Source organism: Bactrocera tryoni, unplaced genomic scaffold (assembly GCF_016617805.1).
Source record: "Bactrocera tryoni isolate S06 unplaced genomic scaffold, CSIRO_BtryS06_freeze2 scaffold_11, whole genome shotgun sequence".
Classification (NCBI taxonomy): Eukaryota; Metazoa; Arthropoda; class Insecta; order Diptera; family Tephritidae; genus Bactrocera; species Bactrocera tryoni.
The window spans coordinates 16,872,735-16,893,817 of NW_024395824.1; the positions used below are offsets into that span (position 1 = coordinate 16,872,735).

A 21,083-nucleotide genomic window follows, 5' to 3' on the forward strand; every position below is an offset into this window, starting at 1 on the left:
TCTAGTGATCGATGCCCAGAGCATACTTAAATTATGGAGGGAACACTTCTCCAGGCTGCTGAATGGCAGTAAACGCACAACGCCAGGAGAAGGCGAACCCGTTTCCCCAATCGATGACGATGGAGCAGACGTTCCATTGCCCGACCATGAAGAAGTTCGAATAGCAATTGCCCGCCTCAAGAACAATAAAGCGGCAGGTACCGACGGATTGCCAGCCGAGCTATTCAAACACGGCGGCGAAGAACTGATATGGAGCATGCATCAGATTCTTTGTAAAATATGGTTGGACGAAAGCATGCCCAACGATTGGAATTTAAGTGTGCTATGCCCAATCCATAAAAAAGGAGACCCCACAATCTGCGCCAACTACCGTGGGATTAGCCTCCTCAACATCGCATATAAGGTTCTATCGAGCGTATTGTGTGAAAGATTAAAGCCCACCGTCAACAAACTGATTGGACCTTATCAGTGTGGCTTTAGACCTGGCAAATCAACAAAAACCGACCAGATATTCACCATGCGCCAAATCTTGGAAAAGACCCGTGAAAGGAGAATCGACACACCACCTCTTCGTCGATTTCAAAGCTGCTTTCGACAGCACGAAAAGGAGCTGCCTTTATGCCGCGATGTCTGAATTTGGTATCCCCGCAAAACTAATACGGCTGTGTAAACTGACGTTGAGTAACACCAAAAGCTCAGGATCGGGAAGGACCTCTCCGAGCCGTTCGATACCAAACGAGGTTTCAGGAGAGTTTGCTTTTGGAGAAAATGGTTCGAGCCGCAGAACTAAATAGAGAAGGTACCATCTTCTATAAGAGTGTATGCCGATGCCTCAACACCCGCGCCGTTAGTTCTGCTTTCTCCAGGCTGGACAAGGAAGCACAGAAAATGGGTCTGGCAGTGAACGAGGGCAAGACGAAATATCTCCTGTCATCAAACAAACAGTCGTCGCACTCGCGACTTGGCACTCACGTCACTGTTGACAGCCATAACTTTGAAGTCGTTGATAATTTCGTCTATCTTGGAACCAGCGTAAACACCACCAACAATGTCAGCCTAGAAATCCAACGCAGGATAACTCTTGCCAACAGGTGCTACTTTGGACTGAGTAGGCAATTGAGAAGCAAAGTCCTCTCTCGACAAACAAAAACCAAACTCTATAAGTCACTCATAATTCCCGTCCTGCTGTATGGTGCAGAGTCTTGGACGATGTCAACAACGGATGAGTCGACGTTGCGAGTTTTCGAGAGAAAAGTTCTGCGAAAGATTTATGGTTCTTTGTGCGTTGGTCACGGCGAATACCGCATTCGATGGAACGATGAGCTGTACGAGATATACGACGACATCGACATAGTTCAGCGAATTAAAAGACAGTGGCTACGCTGGCTAGGTCATGTTGACCGGATGGACGAAAACACTCCAGCTCTGAAAGTATTCGACGCAGTACCCGCCGGGGGAAGCAGAGGAAGAGGAAGACCTCCACTCCGTTGGAAGGACCAAGTGGAGAAGGACCTGGCTTCGCTTGGAATATCCAATTGGCGCCACGTAGCGAAAAGAAGAAACGACTGGTGCGCTGTTGTTAACTCGGCTATAATCGCTTAAGCGGTTTCTACGCCAATTAAGAAGAAGAAGACATATCTCCTAAACCACTAAAGCTACCACAATCAGATTCGCTCAACACGTATATTACAAGAACTCCTACCTATAGTTTAAAAATGAACGAAATCAAGTGAAAACCACGTTCATACCCATATAACGGCACTGTTCAAAACTACGAAAATCGCGATAAATTAATAATTAAATGCGCCGGAGACGCAAAAATTTGCCGCCGAGATGGTATGACGAGGGTCTACAAAGACCGGGGTACAAATTGGACGACGGGCGTGGCACCGCCAATTTTGTGCTGAAATTCCATATCTCCGGACTGGACTGACCGATTTGGACAAACTTTGGTGAGTGGTATTTTATTTTAATTTCGATGTCTTCTGTACTGTCGTATATACCGCTTAGGCGATTATAACCGAGTTAACAACAGCGCGCCAGTCGATTCTTCTTTTCGCAACGTGGCGCCATTTGGATATTCCAAGCGAAGCCAGGTCCTCCTCCACCTGGTCCTTCCAACGGAGTTGAGGTCTTGAATACTTTCAGAGCTGGAGTGTTTTCGTCCATTCGGACAACATGACCGAGCCAGCGTAGCCGCTGTCTTTTAATTCGCTGAACTATGTCAATGTCGTCAAAAATCTCATACAGCTCATCGTTCCATCGAATGCGATATTCGCCGTGGCCAACGCGCAAAGGACCATAAAACTTTTCTCTCGAAAACTCATCAGTTGTTGTCATCGTCCAAGCATCTGCACCATATAGCAGGTCGGGAATAATGAGTGACTTATTGAGTTTTGTTTTTGTTCGTTGAGAGAGGACTTTACTTTTCAATTGAGTACTCAGTTCGAAGTAGCACCTGTTGGCTAGAGTTATCCTGCGTTCGATTTCCAGGCTGACATTGTTGGTGGTGTTGATTCTGATTCCAAGATAAACGAAATTATCTACGACTTCAAAGTTATGACTGTCAACAGTGACGTGAAAGCCAAGCCGCTAGTGCGACGACTGTTTATTTGATGACAGGAGATATTTCGTCTTGCCGTCGTTTACCACCAGACCCATTTGCTTTGATAACTTGTCCAGTCTGGGGGAAGCAGAACTAATGGCGCGGGTGTTGAGGCCGATGATATCAATATCATCGGCATACGCCAGCAGCTGTACACTTTTATAGAAGATTTTACCTGCTCGATTAAGTTCTGTAGCTCGAACTATTTTCTCCAGCAGCAGAGTGAAGAAGTCGCACGATAGGGAGTCGCCTTGTCTGAAACCTCGTTTGGTCTCGAACGGCTCGGAGATGACCTTCCCGATCCTGACGGAACTTTCGGTGTAGCTCAAAGTCAGTTTACACAGCCGTATTAGTTTTTCGGGAATACCAAATTCAAACATCGCCGCATAAAGGCAGTTCCTCTTCGTGCTGTCGATAGCAGCTTTGAAATCGACGAAGAGGTGGAGAATCGACACCATTCCCCTTTCAGGGGTATTTTCTAAAATTTGGCGCATGGTGAATATCTGGTCCAAACTGATAGGGTCCAATCAGTTTGTTGAATGTGGGCTTTAATCTGTCACACAATACGCTCGATAGAACCTTAAACGCGATGTTGAGGAGGCTAATCCCACGGTAGTTGGCGCAAGTTCTGGGGTCTCCCCTTTTGTGGATTGGGCAGAGCACACTTAAATTCCAATCGTTGGGCGTGCTTTCGTTCGACCATATTTTACAAAGAAGTTAATGCATGCTCCTATCAGTTCTTCGCCGCCGTTTTTGAATAGCTCGGCCGGCAATCCATCGGCCCCGGCACTTTGTTGTTTTTCAGACGGGTGATTGCTATTCGAACTTCTTCATGGTCAGGCAATGGCACGTTTGTTTCATCGTCACCGATTGGGGAATCGGGTTCGACATCTCCTGGTGTTATTCTGTACTGCCATTCAGCATGTTGGAGAAGTGTTCCCTTCATAATTTTAGAATGCTCTGGGCAACAACAGTCAGTAGATCACCTCTTGGGGTTCTATAAGAGTATGCTTGAAACCTTCTGTTAATCGCCGCTTCTTTTTTAGAATTTTCGAGAATTACCCCTGTTTGCCAGCTTTCCAGGAAGCTTGATGAATTTTTTCTCATGGAAGGCATCTTTGGTCACATCTTCATTCTCTTCCTTCGGGGCGTGGCCGCAATTCAGCGATATACTGAAAAACTTCGCTTTGATGCGGATTGTAACTAGGCATTCATCCACCGGGATAAATGACAGTACTCGTCGACGCAGTCTCTCTTCCACCAAGAATCCCACACCGAATTTGCACTCCTTTATATGGCCACTGTACTAAATGCCGCAAGAACCTACCTGAGCGAGTCCTTGTCCCGGCCATCGCATTTCTTGCACGGCGGTGAAATCAGCCTTCACTTTAACGGAGACATCAACCAGCTGGGCAGCGGCACCTTCCCAATTAAGGCGGGTCCCAAACCCAGCGCACAACCCTGTGGAGGTGATGTTTCGCCAAATTGGTTTAGGACCAGAAGCCGTGAGCAGCTTGATCCATTTGTAAAAGAATCTGGCCATTCCCAAGTGAATGGCAGTCAGAGAACTTTGAACTTCTACACATGACTCCATCCTCCAACATTATTTACATTATTTTTCTCATTTAACACAGAAAATGTTCTATTTCGCTACAACTTGCAAATTCTTTGCTACAACAACAACACGACAGGTTCACATTTCAAAGCAACAACTGCAAGTCATTAATAGTTCACACAACAACAGCAACCGCCACACTAACAAGTGCGGATTATTCCAGCAGCGGCAGTAAAGCCAAAATTGTACCAAGAGTAGGGAATAGCAAGCCGGGTTTGTATGCTACAAAAAGGACTAGGACATCGTTCAAGAGGGCAGTAGGACAGCCGACAGAAAGACTAAACGTTTTAGAGACTCCAGTGGAAGTGGAGGAGTACCAGAGAGTGATCATTGAACCGACCGTTTGGAGCGAGGAATGTCTTGAAGTAATTTGATCTCTATCTGAGTTCAGTGACGATAGTTCACTGTTCATTCACATTTGTTTAAAACATTAATTTAACATTTAATAAAATTATCGCTTCAATCAACCAAATTTCGTCACAGTTCAGCACCGTGCTAAATTTTAAACCGATCATTGCGCGACTAGATTTTACTTACATATGTTGACGATCGACTGGTCTATTTGATCGAACAAGAAATGTCAATTCTTCGGTAGGAAAGACTGTGAATTGCTGATTTTTAGGACGATGTTGAAAAGAAAATGACCCTGATAATAATTAAAACGATAATGTTAAAAGAGAGAAAGGAGGATCTGAAAGAGTTACTTTGTCAGAAATATGGGCAAGACGCCTTGAGAGTTTTTGTTCTGCCTTTGTTTTTGGTTCTGACTTTTCGTCGCAACCAAAAGATATGCCTAGTTCGTTGGGATTAACTTAAGAATTGGAAGCAAATCTCGCTCGATATTTTCTTGTAAACTCCTTCAACAGTAGATGGATGCAGCTCAGGTGGCCAAGAATGGTGGAAGGACAATTGCTTCACACAACTCACCTCATTACAAAGATCTACGCGCGGTTGATCCTACCATATGGCACTACAGGCAAGGAATTATTGGAGAGCCGATCAGGATTAATCCCAACAAGAGTTTGAAAGGAGTAAAAAATATTGCAAAGTCATTTAAAGTTAAATCCATCCTTGGTCTTGTCGATATACATGACTAAAAGGTGTTTAATTAACGTGCTTGGAAAGACTGCTCCTTTTTACCTTTTTTCCGAACTTAAAATCTTTAATGGAATTATTGGGTTTTTCTTTTGAAGGACGTTGACGCAAAAATAGATTTGAAAAAAGGAATTCTTCATATAAGGGTGGTGAAAAGATGTCGCTTATTATGACTTTTAAAACGTAAACAAAATAGTGGCAGATGGGAATTCTCTTAATTTCCCGAGGAATACGAAAAATACTTTTTTTTTATTGGAAAAACATTCGAAAGTTTTTGCAAATCCAGATGAGTCTTTGCCATTTAGCACTAATGTGGTAGCCACCATACGGACAGTTGATAACGAACCGATTTATACCCTTACCCGATCGTCGCCTCAGAATTTATAAATCAGCAACTGTAAAACTTTACTACGAGAAGGAATAATTCGTTCTTCTCGATCACCATATAATAGTCTTATATGGGTTTTCGATAAAAAAGGAATGATTTAGAACGAGAGAAAGCAGATGCGGATGGCAGTTGATTTTAGGAAACTGAATGGCAAAAAAGGAGGATGGAGTCATGTGTAGAAGTTCACGAAAGTGAGGAAAGTTCTCTGATCGCCATTCACTTGGGAGTGGCCAAAAACGATTCTTTTACACATGGCTCAAGCAGCTCACTACTTCCGGTATATGACCAAGTATCCTCTGGGTAGCCTAAGAACACCCGTTCGAAGGCGAGCTAAAGTGAGAAGGCGAAACATTCCCTACAAGGGTTGTACGCTGGGTTTGGGACCCAGGATATCGCTGATTTGCGCCCACGCCTCGACGGAAGAGAAGGACGATGTGACCAAAGATGCCATTTATGAGTGCTTGGAGCGCACTTATGAAGGCTGCCAACGCCACGATGTCAAAATCGTGCTTGGCGACTTTAACGCCAGGGTGGGCAAAGAAGGTGTCTTTGGCACTAAGGTCGGTAAATTCGGCCTCCACGACGAAACATCCCCTAATGGGTTGAGGCTGATTGACTTCGCCGGGGCCCGAAATATGGTTATCTGTAGTACTAGATTCCAGCATAAGAAGATTCATCAAGCTACCTGGCTGTCTCCGGATCGAAAAACTTCCAACCAGATCGATCATGTTGTGATAGACGGAAGACACGTCTCCAGTGTTTTAGATGTGCGTGCGCTCCGAGGTCCTAACATCGACTCGGACCACTACCTTGTTGCAGCTAAGATTCGCACCCGCCTCTGTGCAGCACAAAACGCGCGCCACCAAACACAAGTAGGGTCCGACGTCGAGAAGCTGCAATCACAACAGACAGCCGAACGATTTTCTACTCGGCTTGCACTCCTACTCTCTGAGAGCACTCGTCAACAACTCGGTATAAGGGAACTGTGGGACGGCATTTCAAACTCCTTACGAACAGCTGCAACCGAAACCATTGGTTTTCGGAAAGTGCAAAGGAACAGCTGGTACGACGAAGAGTGCCGTGTCGCAGCGGAAAGAAAACAGGCTGCCTACCTCGCAACGTTACGATCGACCACTACACGTGCGGAATGGGATAGATACCGAGAGTTGAAGAGGGAAGCGAGACGCATTTTGTAGACAGAAGAAGAAAGAGGCTGAAATGCGTGAGTACGAAGAGCTTGATAAGCTGGCCGACAGGGGTAATGCTCGAAAATTCTACGAAAAAATGCGGCGGCTTACGGAAGGTTTCAAGACCGGAGCGTATTCCTGTAGAACCCCCAAAGGTGATCTAGTCACTGATTCCCAGATCATACTTAAATTAAGGAGGGAACACTTCTCCAGCCTGCTGAATGGCAGTGAACGCACAACACCAGGAGAAGGAGAACCCGATTCCCCAATCGATGACGATGGAGCAGACGTTCCATTACCCGACCATGAAGAAGTTCGAATAGCAATTGCCCGCCTGAAGAACAACAAAGCGGCAGGGGCCGACATTGCCGGCCGAGCTATTCAAACACGGGGGCGAAGAACTGATAAGGTGCATGCATCAGCTTCTTTGTAAAATATGGTCGGACGAAAGCATGCCCAACGATTGGAATTTAAGTGTGCTATGCCCAATCCATAAAACAGGAGACCCCACAATCTGGGCCAACTACCGTGGGATTAGCCTCCTCAACATCGCATATAAGGTTCTATCGAGCGTATTGTGTGAAAGATTAAAGCCCACCGTCAACAAACTGATTGGACCTTATCAGTGTGGCTTTAGACCTGGCAAATCAACAACCGACCAGATATTCATCCTGCGCCAAATCTTGGAAAAGACCCGTGAAAGGAGAATCGACACATACCACCTCTTCGTCGATTTCAAAGCTGCTTTCGACAGCACGAAAAGGAGCTGCCTTTATGCCGCGATGTCTGAATTTGGTATCCCCGCAAAGCTAATACGGCTGTGTAAACTGACGTTGAGCAACACGAAAAGCTCCGTCAGGATCGGGAAGGACCTCTCCGAGCCGTTCGATACCAGACAAGGCGATTCCCTATCGTGCGACTTTTTGAACCTGCTTCTGGAGAAAATGGTTCGAGCTGCAGAGCTAAATAGAGAAGGTACCATCTTCTATAAGACTGTACAGCTGCTGGCGTATGCCGAATATATTTATATCATCGGCCTCAACACCCGCGCCGTTAGTTCTGCTTTCTCCAGGCTGGACAAGGAAGCACAGAAAATGGGTCTGGCAGTGACCGAGGGCAAAACGAAATATCTCCTGTCATCAAACAAACAGTCGTTGCACTCGCTACTTGGCTCTCACGTCACTGTTGACAGTCATAACTTTGAAGTTGTAGATAATTTCGTCTATCTTGGAACCAGCGTAAACACCACCAACAATGTCAGCCTGGAAATCCAACGCAGGATTGCTCTTGCCAACAGGTGTTACTTCGGACTGAGTAGGCAATTGAGAAGCAAAGTCCTCTCTCGACAAACAAAAACCAAACTCTATAAGTCACTCATAATTCCCGTCCTGCTGTGTGGTGCAGAGTCTTGGACGATGTCAACAACGGATGAGTCTGACGATGAGCTGTACGAGATATACGACGACATCGACATAGTTCAGCGAATTAAAAGACAGCGGCTACGCTGGCTAGGTCATGTTGTCCGGATGGACGAAAACACTCCAGCTCTGAAAATATTCGACGCCGCGGGGGAAGCAGAGGAAGAGAAAGACCTCCAGTCCGTTGGAAGGACCAAGTGGAGAAGGACCTGGCTTCGCTTGAAATATCCAATTGGCGCCACGTAGCGAAAAGAAGAAACGACTTGCGCGCTGTTGTTAACTCGGCTATAATCGCTTAAGCGGTTTCTACGCCAATTAAGAAGAAGAAGAAGAATGGCAAAAAAGTCTTTGAGAGATATCTTATTCCAGATACTTCGGTCATTCTAACTAATATGGGGAAATCGGCATTTTTCACTACACTCGACTTAAACTCCGGGTTCAACCAAATTAAGTTGGCGGAGAAAGACAGGGAAAAGACTGAGTTCTTGGTAGACAATGGGAAGTATGAATTTGGTAAACTTCTTTTAAGACTAAAAGTGCATCTACAATTTTCCAAAGGGCAATTCATGATGTTCTTAAAGTTGAAATAGGAAAATGCTGTAATGACTACATCGATGATGTAATTATATTCTTAAGCAATGAGGAGGATCATTGGAGAGACATCTAAAAAATAGTAACAAAACCTTACCAAGCTAGCATGCAAGTTTCGATGCAAAAATCAAAAGTACTATGGGAGAAAATGTAATTCGAAGGAAGGAATAAAAACATGTCTTGATAAAGTCAATGACATTCTGATTAATAGAACCCCTAGCACTCCTCGTGGTTTACGATCATTTTTGGGGTTGTCTAGTTACTATAGGAAGTTTATTAAAGATACTTAAGGATAAATAATGATCATGTGAGAACCAATCAATCAAAAAATATTAGAATTGAGTTGGAGAACTACGCGTTGATAATTTTCGGAAAGGTTAAAAGAATTTTATTCTCTGAGCATATACTTTTGCTATATCCTGAACATAATAAACAAATTTATTAAGCACACGTATTGGTGCGGTACTATCCCAAGACAATAGGCCAATAACCATGATTTCCAGAACGTTATGGACAGCCGAAGAGAATTATGCTATCATTGAAAGAGATATTTTAGCGATAGTGTGGGCACTTCAGAAGCTGCGTAGGGAGTAAAACAGCTGAATAGTTTCACCGACCATCAGCGTTTCACCTTTGCTGCCTCGGATAAGATAATCTTATTGCCAAAGCAATGCTGCTCCTTCTTCTTCGTCTACAACAGAGATGGGCAAATGAAATGTATCGATGTATTGGTAACCGCGAGCGTAAAGTGGCTACCATGGGACAAAGAACATTTGCAGTCAGTTGATTAACAAACAACAGCGAAGCAACATCGTGCGCCGCTTGATTGTTTTATGATACTATTTATGCGCGTACCTATATGTGTTTGTTCAAAATTAATGACAAATATTGCTTTATGATTTCCGATGCCGAGGCAAGCCTTATTTTTAAGCATGATTTCTCGAGAACTTCAAAATTTCAACTTTATCTTAAAATTTCCGCTAACTTGTAACTTGGTAGTAAAAGTAGTCAACTCCCAATTTACCCCACCAAAGCTATCTGAAATTATAACATTTTATTTATGTTATACATTTCAAATGGGGCAAAAATATACTAGGGCATAAAAAAACATCAACATACCGACTACCTATGTTACCTCGTTGCTGTCTGCAGCGCAACTGGCAGGAAAATCAATTCATTATCCCACAGTGCCAAACTGTTTTTTTCGCTCTCAATAGCGACTGAAATAAGAGCGTAAGAATACGTGTGCTAAGAGTAACTGCTCATGTGAGTCAAAACCCCCATGTATGGTTTAAGCAATGCGCACAGGGCATGGCAGTAGCAAGGCACACCTGTGGGTTAAAGAACTTGAAAAATTAGACGTGGAGCCCCATTCTTTAAAAGCTCAAAAAAAACAAATTCGCTTAAACGCCGACAATTACGTGCCGAATGTAGAGCAAGTTCGCCTCCACGTGGTGCCACGTGGTGCATCGTGGGTAAAGCTAATAAACTTGTGGTCATTGAAAACAATTTTAAATTCCATTCGATTCTCTCACTTTGCAGTATACAAATTAGGAATTGAGGTGTTTCGGTAGAAACCATTCTGCAGTCGCCTGCTCCAAGCGGAGCTGCTTAGAAGGAACATCAAGGACTTTCCTTAACTATGTTGACAACATAAAACAATACGCCGACCAGACTTCCTATGTAACAAATTGTAGACATGCACTGATCGCCATTCCTAGTGCAGTCATTAACACCTTTAGATAGATAGATAGATAAATTAATGAGGATTGCACCGCGACCTAGGGTCTATTGTGCCCTCTCCTGACTCACAGAGTCTCAGCTAGCCCCAGCAAATTGATGAACTCCAATACTACAGCTAGGTGCTATTGAGGCGATGATCCCTATTTAGAAACATGGATCCTAGGGCCTTGGTCCTTGCAGCCCACAGATTGCCGTGCAATCCATTAGCAGGTGTTCTGGAGTTTCGGGTTCCAAATCGCAGAACCGGCAATTTGCACAAGAAGCTAGGCCCATGTTGAATAAGTGCTTCTTCAGCTTGCAATGGCCGGTGTAGAAGGCGATCAGTAGCCTGATTTTATTTCTTGGGAGATTGATTATGCATTTAAACCTTTTGAGGCTATGACTCTTCATCAGCAACTTTGCGTGCCGCAAGCCTGAAAGGTGTTGCCAATGTATCTCCCTACCCACTGCTACATCATTGCGGACCTGCTCCTTTATGGTGTGGGGACCCACCGCTATGAAAGGTTCCGGTCCTACCATGCTGGTGGATGCTGCAGAGCGGGTAAGCTTATCGGCCAGTTCATTACCGGCGATGCCTCTGTGGCCTGGCACCCAAATAAGGTGCACCTGATTGCATTCTGCAAGACTGTTGAGCCGGTCTATACACTCCTGCACCAATAGCGATTTTATCTCGTAAGACGAGATCGCCTTGAGTGCCGCTTGACTGTCGCTAAGTATAGCTATACGTTCGTTGCGATAGCCGCGTTGGAGGTTCAACTCTACGCACCGACTTATAGCTAATACCTCCGCTTGGAATATGCTCGGAAACTTACCCATAGGTATGGAGAGTTTTGTGCGTGGTCCTGCGACCCCTGCGCCAATTCCCTCCGACGTTTTCGAGCCGTCGGTGTACCACCTGATCGAGCTATCCCTGAGTAGCAGCTCGAATGCGGAGTCGCTCCATTCGGCCTTGCTGCCGAGGGTGATCTTAAACTTCTTAGTGAAGTTCAGCTTTTTGTTAATGCCGTCCCTTGGAAGAGAAGCCAGTGGTATAATGCCACTTAGCTCTTCCATGCGTTGGGACGAGATTATTTTACCTATGCCAGTCCCCTCTGCTGTCATTTGAAGCAGAGTGTACTTGGCGACTTGACCAATTAGAAGGTGTAGCGGGGTGAGCTCCAGCAGGGCCTCAAGTGCAGCTGTCGGGCAGGTGCGCATAGCTCCTGTCATACAGACGCACGCAAGCCTTTGCAGTTTCGATAGTTTGAGTGCTACCGTCGTCTGCTCTGCTTTCGGTGCCCACACCACCGCCCCGTAGGTGACAATTGGTCGCACTATCATGGTGTACAACCATCTGATGATCCTTGGTTTGCACCCCCAGGATCTACCAGCCAGCCGGTTGCACATCATCAATGCCTTAGTAGCTTTGACCATGGTCAGGTCAATGTGCTGCTTCCATCTTAACGTGGAATCCAGCGTGAGACCAAGATATTTGACCATGTTTGTCATCTCATTCCCCTGCCTCCGAGTGTTAAGTTTCTCAGGCCAGGCAGAGACCTGCGCCTCGTAAATGGGACGATGGTCGTTTTCAGGGGGTTGATGTTTAGTCCAACACTGTTGCACCAACCCTTTGGCTAGACCTAGTCCCCTTTTGTACGATATCGCAGAGAGTACTCACAAATTTGCCTCTGAAGCTATGATAACAATGTCGTCCGCATATCCTTGACAGCGGATTCCATTGTTTGTTAGCAGCACCAGTAGTTCGTCCACGACTAGGCTCCACAACAGGGGGGATAGAACTCCTCCCTGTGGGCAGCCCTTAGTAGTACCGAGACGGATAGTGGTGCCTCCTAATGTGGTTTCAGCTATTCTGGTGCGCAGTACAGCTTCTATCCACCTGCGCACTGTAGGTGCCACATTCCTTTTCTCCAGTGCCCTTGCCACGCTCCCGTGGGACGCATTGTCAAAGGCACCTTCGATGTTTAGGAAGGCGCATAGCGTCACCTCCCCCGTATCCAGCGAGCTCTGTATCTCCGAGGTTAGCTGGTACAGGGCGGTATTCGTCGACCTGCCCGCTCTGTACGCGTGCTGATTTGCATGCAGGGGTGCAGTTTCAAGTGCCTTCGATCTTATTTCCTGGTCTAGGATCTTTTCCATACTTTTCAGTAAGAAGGAGGTTAGACTAATCGGTCTAAAGGATTTAGCCAGCGAATAGTCTTTCCTTCCCACTTTCGGTATAAAGATCACTTTTGCTGTCCTCCAGGGTTCAGGGATATACGCCAGCCCCAGACTATCTCTCATCAGCTGTACAAGGTGTGGCAGTAGGATCTGCTCACCTTGTTGCAGAAGCGCCGGAAAGATGCCGTCACCTTTACAGACACCCTCTTATTGAATGGCGTACTTGGAATCAAACCAACTACCATTGCAGACGACGAGCTCGAGTTGCCCTACACATCTGACAACCCCTCCACCTATGGTCCGACCCCGTCGAAACAGTTCGTTCCCTGGGCATACCGTTGGATGACCACGATGACAACTTTTCTTAACCTTACCACCCTAACGGGGACTACATAACCGTTGCAACACAACTTACCTGAACCTTACCACCCAAGCGGGAATTAGATAGCCCTTACAACAAGAGTCTATCCTAGTGAATGCCGTCCTCAGAGTTAAACCACCATCCTTAGCAGAGGAAAAGCTCGACTAGCTCCGAGAATTTACAGTGAACATTGTTCTCAATACTGTAACAGGTTAAACTTCCAAATTTCTAGAAATGATCCAGACATACCAAATACATGGCACACCCAAAGGGCGTTAGATATAAAAATACAATAACAGCAACATTATATAGAACCCCATATTCAAATAGTAAATTATATTGTCTACTTAATTAATTAAAAAACGATACTTTAATTATTTTATTAAATGTAATGTGTATATAGACATAATTCGAGTTTAGACAGCTTCTTTAGCTAAGCGTTCCGCTTTTTGCACGACCTCTTCGATTGGTCCAACCATATAAAAAGCGACTTCAGGAAGATGGTCGTACTCACCTGACAAAATTTGATTGAATCCCTTGATAGTTTCTTCCAATGGGACTAGTTTTCCAGCGTGACCAGTGAACACTTCAGCGACCTGGAATGGTTGAGACAGGAAACGTTGAATCTTGCGTGCGCGAGCAACTGTAAGTTTATCTTCTTCAGACAACTCGTCCATTCCCAAAATAGCAATAATATCCTGCAGGGATTTGTAATCCTGCAAAATTTTCTGGACACCACGAGCTACGTTATAATGTTCTTGACCAATGATGTTGGGATCCATGATACGGGATGTGGAATCCAAGGGATCCACAGCGGGATAAATGCCCAATTCTGCAATGGCACGCGATAATACAGTTGTAGCATCCAAATGAGCAAATGTTGTTGCTGGAGCAGGATCAGTCAAATCATCAGCTGGCACATAAATGGCCTGCACTGAGGTAATGGAACCTTTCTTCGTAGTTGTAATACGTTCCTGCATAGAACCCATATCAGTGGCTAGTGTTGGTTGGTAACCCACAGCAGATGGAATACGACCCAACAAGGCAGACACTTCTGAACCAGCTTGGGTGAAGCGGAAAATGTTGTCAATGAAAAGCAGCACATCTTGTCCTTCCTGATCACGAAAGTACTCGGCAACAGTCAATCCAGTTAATGCAACGCGGGCACGAGCACCTGGGGGTTCGTTCATTTGGCCGTACACCAAAGCGACCTTCGATGTCTTATCCTTCAACGAAATTACACCAGATTCAATCATTTCATTATACAAATCATTTCCTTCGCGAGTGCGTTCGCCTACTCCGGCAAACACAGAATAACCACCATGAGCCTTTGCCACATTATTAATAAGTTCCATAATCAATACGGTTTTACCGACACCGGCGCCACCGAACAATCCAATCTTACCACCCTTGGCATAAGGGGCTAACAAATCGACCACTTTAATTCCAGTTACCAGAATTTCTTGTTCGACCGACATGTCCACGAATTCTGGAGCTTCAGCGTGAATAGGGGCGGTCTTATTGGTTGGGACGGGACCACGTTCATCAATTGGTTCACCTAAACCAAAAATGATATTAATTTCATTATCAAGCAAATATACCTACCTTTAACGTACCAATAACATTGATGATACGGCCCAAAGTTTCAGCACCTACCGGGATACGAATTGGGTAACCAGTATCTAGGACCTTTTGCCCTCGTACCAGACCTTCCGTACCATCCATAGCAATCGTGCGGACTGTGTTTTCTCCCAAATGTTGAGCGACTTCCAGCACCAGACGTGGAGCACGATTTTCCACTTCCAAAGCATTTAAGATTGGAGGCAAGTCATCGTCAAACTGAACATCAACAACGGCACCAATTACAGCTACAATCTAATGTATTATGTAATAAACATTAACATCTACATATTGAATTATACAATCTCAAAAGCAAACATACTTTGCCAATGGCCCCAGCCGCTACTTGTCTTGCGGCTTTTGATGCAGCACCACGAGCTTAAATATGCAGATAATATATTATTTATCATGTTTATACTCGTTAAAAAAAAAAGACCGAACTTAACAGCACATTTATTCAAAACCGACATACAAGTATTGCTCTCATTATGTAATGAATAACAATTTTTTAAGTGTCGTCATAATGTTCTGTATAGTTAACTTGTTTTAAATCGCATATAATTCTTAAATAATTCCCTAATAAACTACTCACTGGTTTTACATAAATACGGTAACAGATTTTTATCGGATTTTGTAACAGCCCTTATAGCGAACATTTTGCCTGTAACTTTATGTTCTATTAATTTAATTAAAATTGAATATTGACCGTTCTACTGACAGCACCACTTGGAGTTATACAAGGCGAATTCATTCATGATTTGCTACGGAGCAAAGTTGCCATCTCGATATATGCGTTCGCAAGGAGGTACCTTATTAGAAAAAATTTCAATTACATATTTTTATGCCATACAGCTATAAATTTTAAGATAAATGTTCAGCAGAGCGTCTTTTCCGAAAACGGGCACCAATTTTCAAGGGAAACGTCTTAAAATACTCGTTTTTAATTCTACTTTACGAATATGTATGGCGCGTGCCTTTAAAAACATAATTTTCTGCTTTAGTAAAAAAACATCGCATTTCCCGAAATGATATATTCACTTAACACTTAACACGTCTTTAGATATTAAAAATATATATTCTATCAATTATATACACGTAATTATTGATGCTGTTTAGTAAATTAACAAGAGAAATTGGTTTTTATGTTTTTTTATAAAAATATGAAAAACTTCACGATCACTTCACTTCAACAAAAATGGCAAGGTATGTTTGAAATTATGGCATCACTGCTGTAAATTCGAATGGGTTCATGAAGTGATCGTTTTCGAATTATCGATACTCTCGATATTCGAGACTGAACGAGAATTGATAATAATGAGAAATACATAATAGAAAAATTTATAATTCATTGTTATTTCAGAAAGAAGAAGAAGTTGGACACAGAAGAATTATGAACGCCGGGGTTAAATGAACGCCGGGTAATAATGAATTATAAATTTTTCTATTATGTATTTCTCATTTTTTCCAATTCTCTTTCAGACCCGAATATTGAGAATGTCGATATTTTAATTTCTTATGTTTTTCCAATTATTATTATTTTCCGATTGTGTATTTCTCATTCAGACTCGAATATCGAGAGTATCGATATTTCGAAACCGATCGCTGCTTGTATCACTAGTACCCAATTGTATTTCGAACAGTGATGCCATTTATAGCGTAAATATCGTGCAAAATCATAATAGGGGTATTCTCTTGCTCTTGCAAAACCCGGTGCACGGTACAAGAATTGCAGATTTACAACGGCACAACAACAACCACGCGCAGAAAAATATTTGCAAGGGCTGTAAAATATGTCAGACCAAAACCTATGTATATTTGCGTGCAATGTCACGCAAAAATATAATTGCAACCCTGTTGTAGTTGCCATTTTACATAAAGACATATTACGTCGTTAAATTGTTGAGGAAGATAAGTTTTAAATGGATTTTATTATTTCTATTTAAATTTTAAAGATTTGTTACAGTTTTTTTCTTTAAAATGTATGCAGAAGGTGCGCCAATTCACAATAGCCATGCTTAATAGTCATTCACAACAAATTGACCGAATTAGCCATTCATATATCACAAGATTCTGCAATGGGTGCTCTCGTGCTCTTGTATATTTCGGTATAGTATTTTTGCAATCTGCAATCTTGCAAGAGCAAGAGACTGCCCCTAATAGTTCTTCTTGTTTTTATTAGAAAAAAACATAAAAATAGATAACGCGCCATATATATTCGTGAATCGGAATTAAAAACGAATTTTTTAAGACATTTCCCGTGAAAATTAGTGCACGTTTTTGGAAAAGCCGCTCTGCTGAACATATACCGAAAAATAAAAAGAAATTAAAATGTCGATATTCTCAATATTTGAGACTGAACGAGAATTGATAAAAATGAAAGATGCGTTATAGAAAAATAACAATAATTGAAAAAATAAAAATATATTAAAACACGATATTCTCAATATTTGAGACTGAACGAGAATTGATAAAAATGAGAAATACGTAATAGAAAAATTTATCATTCATTATTATTGCCGAAAGAAGAAGAAGTTGGACACAGAAGAATTATTTTCGAGAGCTCGAAAGTTTCAGTTTGATATGGAATTAAAGTTATTTTTGCACTATTTAATGTAAAATAAATGATTAGAAACGAATTAGTGAAGTATTAGTGGAAATAAAAGTTAAAAATATGTGTAATATTCATTATAAAGCTTGGAATCCAGCTCTCAGGAAATGTAAAAACTTCATATAAGAAAACGCTTCAGAAATCGTCAAGGAAATTTCCTGCGGTAAATTTTCTTGTGCTAGTATGCAGCTCTATAGAAATCTAGTACTAATTTTTAATAAATTTTTTCAATAAAATGCGAATATGGTAAACCTGGTTTTGCGAAGAAACATGAAATCAACAATTGTTTCATGAAAGAAATTCTAAGTAATCGTTAAATTCATCCTAAATTAGTTAAAATCATTATTATGAAGTTTATTTCATTTTGAAATGTTGTATAAAACTTACCAATCATCAACAACATTCCTTAAATCGCAAGGAAAATATTTATGTTACTACACACATACATACGTACATATTACGCACAAAGTTTATTTTCTTTGTTAATTCTCTCTTGCTCTTCTATTGTGGATCATTCACGATGCGCAACCAGCTGTCAAAATTACTTGAAGAAATAAAGTATTTTTTTTCTTGAGCAATTACTTGAGACCTGGATTCGAACCTTAAAGCAGTAAATTTCAATTTTATAGGTGGTAATTAAACGAAAAAAAATAAACGCCATGAAAAAGTTTGCTTTTTTATTTAGGAAACCGATTTAAAGATATTTTTAAAATATGTGGTTTATTTTTAATTGAAAATGAAATCACTTAAAGAAACACTTTTATTATTTTTATTAATTTTTACTATCAAAATAACTTACAAAAACGTAAAAAATAATTTAAAAGTACACACTTCTACTTTTTCTTTTATGTTCATTGGTACTATCTCTTATAGGGTTATATACCTTCTTTGTCGAAGAAAAAAAGGAAAGTTGGGATTTATTTTAGGTATGTAGCAATTATTTCATGACACGAATGTTTCTATTTTTTGATAGTACACTTTATTAACAATGTTTGTGCGAAATTTCGTGGAAAAATATCAAATAGTTTTTAAGGGGTGGCTGTTTCCCTTAGAGGCCTTTTTTTGGCAGAGCCTTGCGGTGACAATTCCCCAGGTCGAACAAGTCAACTGATACCATAAAAGCAAACAAATTTCATCAGTTTAGTGTAATTCCTTGTGCTTGAACGATCGCTTTTATGACTTTTTATTTGTGCACACGGGAACGTTTTATGCAAAAAATGAACTTTTTGGTCACTAGAAATTTCACCAAAATATTCATTTCGGCGAAAAAAAAGTTTGTGCGTAAAAAGTCGGTCGTTCAAGAACAGAAAAATTTCATTACGAACATTTAAAAAAAAAAATTGAAAATCGGTTCAGTAGTTTTCCGCCAATCCATGTCACCGCAAAGTCATTTTTCAAAAAACACCATTTCGAGATATTTGCACGTGACGCTGGCATCTCGGGCTTGGGGCCGCGACGAGGCGCGCGGTTAGAAGTGCTGTAACTTTTTTTCTACTGCTCGAATCTCTATGAACATTTGAGAAAATGTTCTCAAGGGGTTGTTCTTTAAGATAAAGCAATAAAAAAAAAAAAAATTTCAATATTAATAAACCCCAAATATATTTTTCCATCATGTTTTTATTGTATTGACCTTGATAACGTGGTTCGAAGCTCATAATGTCCTGCTGAAAACGTTCTCCTTGCTTTTCTGAATGCGCTCCCATGTTGTTTTTGAATTTATTTAAATGAGCATGCAGCATATGTACTTTTAATGACATTCTGCAGCCCATGGCCTCAAATTTTTTTTAGCATATTTTTAACTAGGTTTTCGTAGTTTTGGGCTTTGTTATTTCCTAAGAATCCAGAAACGACTGCTTTGAAACTGTTCCAACTCGCTTTTTGAATACGATCCAGCAACGTTGGAAATTTTTGATCGGCGAAAATCTGTCTGATTTACGGACCAACAAAAACCCCAGCTTTAACCTTTGCTTCGGATAACTTCGGGAATTTTTTTTTAAGTATTCAAAAGCTTTTGAGATTTGATCCAGGTTTTTAACAAATTGTTTCATCAACCCTAACTTAATGTGCAAAGGCGGCATTAACACTTTTTCTGCTTCAACAATTGGCTCAAATTTTACGTTTTCTTTCTTTCAGGCCACGACCGTTGAGTATAATGCGGAGCATCCGCTCTACTATCCCATAGGCAAAAATAACACGGATACTTTGTATATCCGCTTTGAAGTCCCATAAAAATCCCACCATTTTGAAATCTCCAATTAGCTGCCAGTTATACTTGCAATACTTTACAGATTCGAGCAAAATTTTAACACTTTCATAATTTTCTTTAAGATATACTGAGTAAGCGATTGGAAGAGATGGAAATTTATTTGCGTTATGTAATAAAACAGCTTTTAAGCTTTTGGTAGAACTATCGACGAATAAACGCCATTCGCTAGGAACACAAAGTATGCCAATTTCTCGAACAACCTTTTATGTCATAGCAAAAACTAAGTCCATCTTCTTTTGTGAAAAATGTTGAGAACGTTTCATGCCTAGTCCGCTGATTCGTTATATTAACATCATCAAGCAAATTCCACTGCTTTACGCTAGAGCCTAAGAGCTCTGCTTTACTTTTTAAATTTAAATCTCTAATCAAATCATTAAAATCTTCTGTAGTGACGAAATGATGTTCTGGTGTCGGTAAAAACTCCTTATCGGAATTAGTTTTATGAGAACTAAGAGATCAGCTACTTTTTTGCGATAATTTTATCGGTGGCTCAGGTACAGGTTGTGTAAAATCGTGTAAAACTGGAGCAGAAGAAGATTCAAGGTCAGGATATTCGATAAGTTTTGCATGTTTACCTCTACGCCTTTTACTCGGATTCACAATGCAAAACGTTAACGTGATCTTTTGGTTCTCGTCAGATTCTTGGTATTGCAAATTTCATAAACCTTTTCTCACCTCGATACCGACCTAACATATAGAAATAGAAATTAATATGTCTATTATATTTAATTCACCGTTTAATGAAAATTTATTTTCCTTCTCACCATCTTTTACAATAACTACAAGCAACATGTGGAGCTTGATTCCGAACAGGGCAGTCAAAATATGCTTCGTAGGCTTCACAGAGGACGTGAAATGCATTTAGTTTATATTTTACATCTCGAACTTTTATAATTTGTCCACATATATAACAAAATGCATCAGCATCATATTTACACTTTCGCGATGACATTTTAAGTTATTCTAGACTTGTATAAAACATCTGAAAAAAGTATTATTATTATAACTTTTACAAAAGAAGAAAATCTTAAAATAAACTTTAGGACAAAGAACGAAATTTTTTTTGTAGAGTCGTGTTACCAATTGTTATTAAAAATGATATAACAGAGCTATATTATGCCTTTATTTGTAAAATAACGTCAGGTTTGTTAGAGCTTTGAATAACTTTACATTTTACATATTAGTGGCATCACTCGTCTCTACTGTCAACTCTACTGTCGTCTCTCCTGTCGTCGGCAAATTTAAGAATATTTTCAAGTTAGCGAGAGAGACAACTGACGGCCTGCAGTCGTATAGTCGTGCAGCTGTCTAAATAACTGTGTCCTTAAGAACGTGAGTATTTTAATATTTGACAGATGTCGCTTGCAGTCTATCGCACTCTATGTGTTCAGCAATTAAAGATAACATTATTATGCATAACAAATACATA

General features: G+C 41.4%; 2 protein-coding genes across 2 annotated transcripts; both read right to left on the reverse strand.

Annotated features, from left to right (window-relative positions):
• Nucleotides 1–10,801: 10,801 nt before the first annotated feature.
• On the reverse strand, nucleotides 10,802–11,962 carry LOC120779814. The gene has a single exon (XM_040112187.1). The coding sequence runs from the start codon at nucleotides 11,960–11,962 to the stop codon at nucleotides 10,802–10,804; it is 1,161 nt and encodes a 386-aa protein (XP_039968121.1).
• A 1,545-nt stretch (nucleotides 11,963–13,507) lies between these two features.
• Nucleotides 13,508–15,516, reverse strand: LOC120779596 (ATP synthase subunit beta, mitochondrial-like). The gene is made up of 4 exons (XM_040111941.1): nucleotides 15,373–15,516; nucleotides 15,103–15,158; nucleotides 14,777–15,035; nucleotides 13,508–14,718 (listed from the first exon to the last, which is right to left on the reverse strand). Exons 1-4 carry the CDS (start codon nucleotides 15,434–15,436, stop codon nucleotides 13,577–13,579), a joined length of 1,521 nt encoding a protein of 506 aa, XP_039967875.1. The 5' UTR covers nucleotides 15,437–15,516; the 3' UTR covers nucleotides 13,508–13,576.
• Between the last annotated feature and the right edge of the window lie 5,567 nt (nucleotides 15,517–21,083).

Coding starts and splice junctions, on each gene's coding strand:
- LOC120779814 (XM_040112187.1), bottom strand. CDS start 11,962: ATGATAGTGCGACCAATTGTCACCTACGGGGCGGTGGTGTGGGCACCG.
- LOC120779596 (XM_040111941.1), bottom strand. CDS start 15,436: ATGTTCGCTATAAGGGCTGTTACAAAATCCGATAAAAATCTGTTACCG. Junction 15,159..15,372: donor ACCGTATTTATGTAAAACCA/GTGAGTAGTTTA, acceptor TGCATATTTAAG/CTCGTGGTGCTGCATCAAAA. Junction 15,036..15,102: donor CGGCTGGGGCCATTGGCAAA/GTATGTTTGCTT, acceptor ATAATACATTAG/ATTGTAGCTGTAATTGGTGC.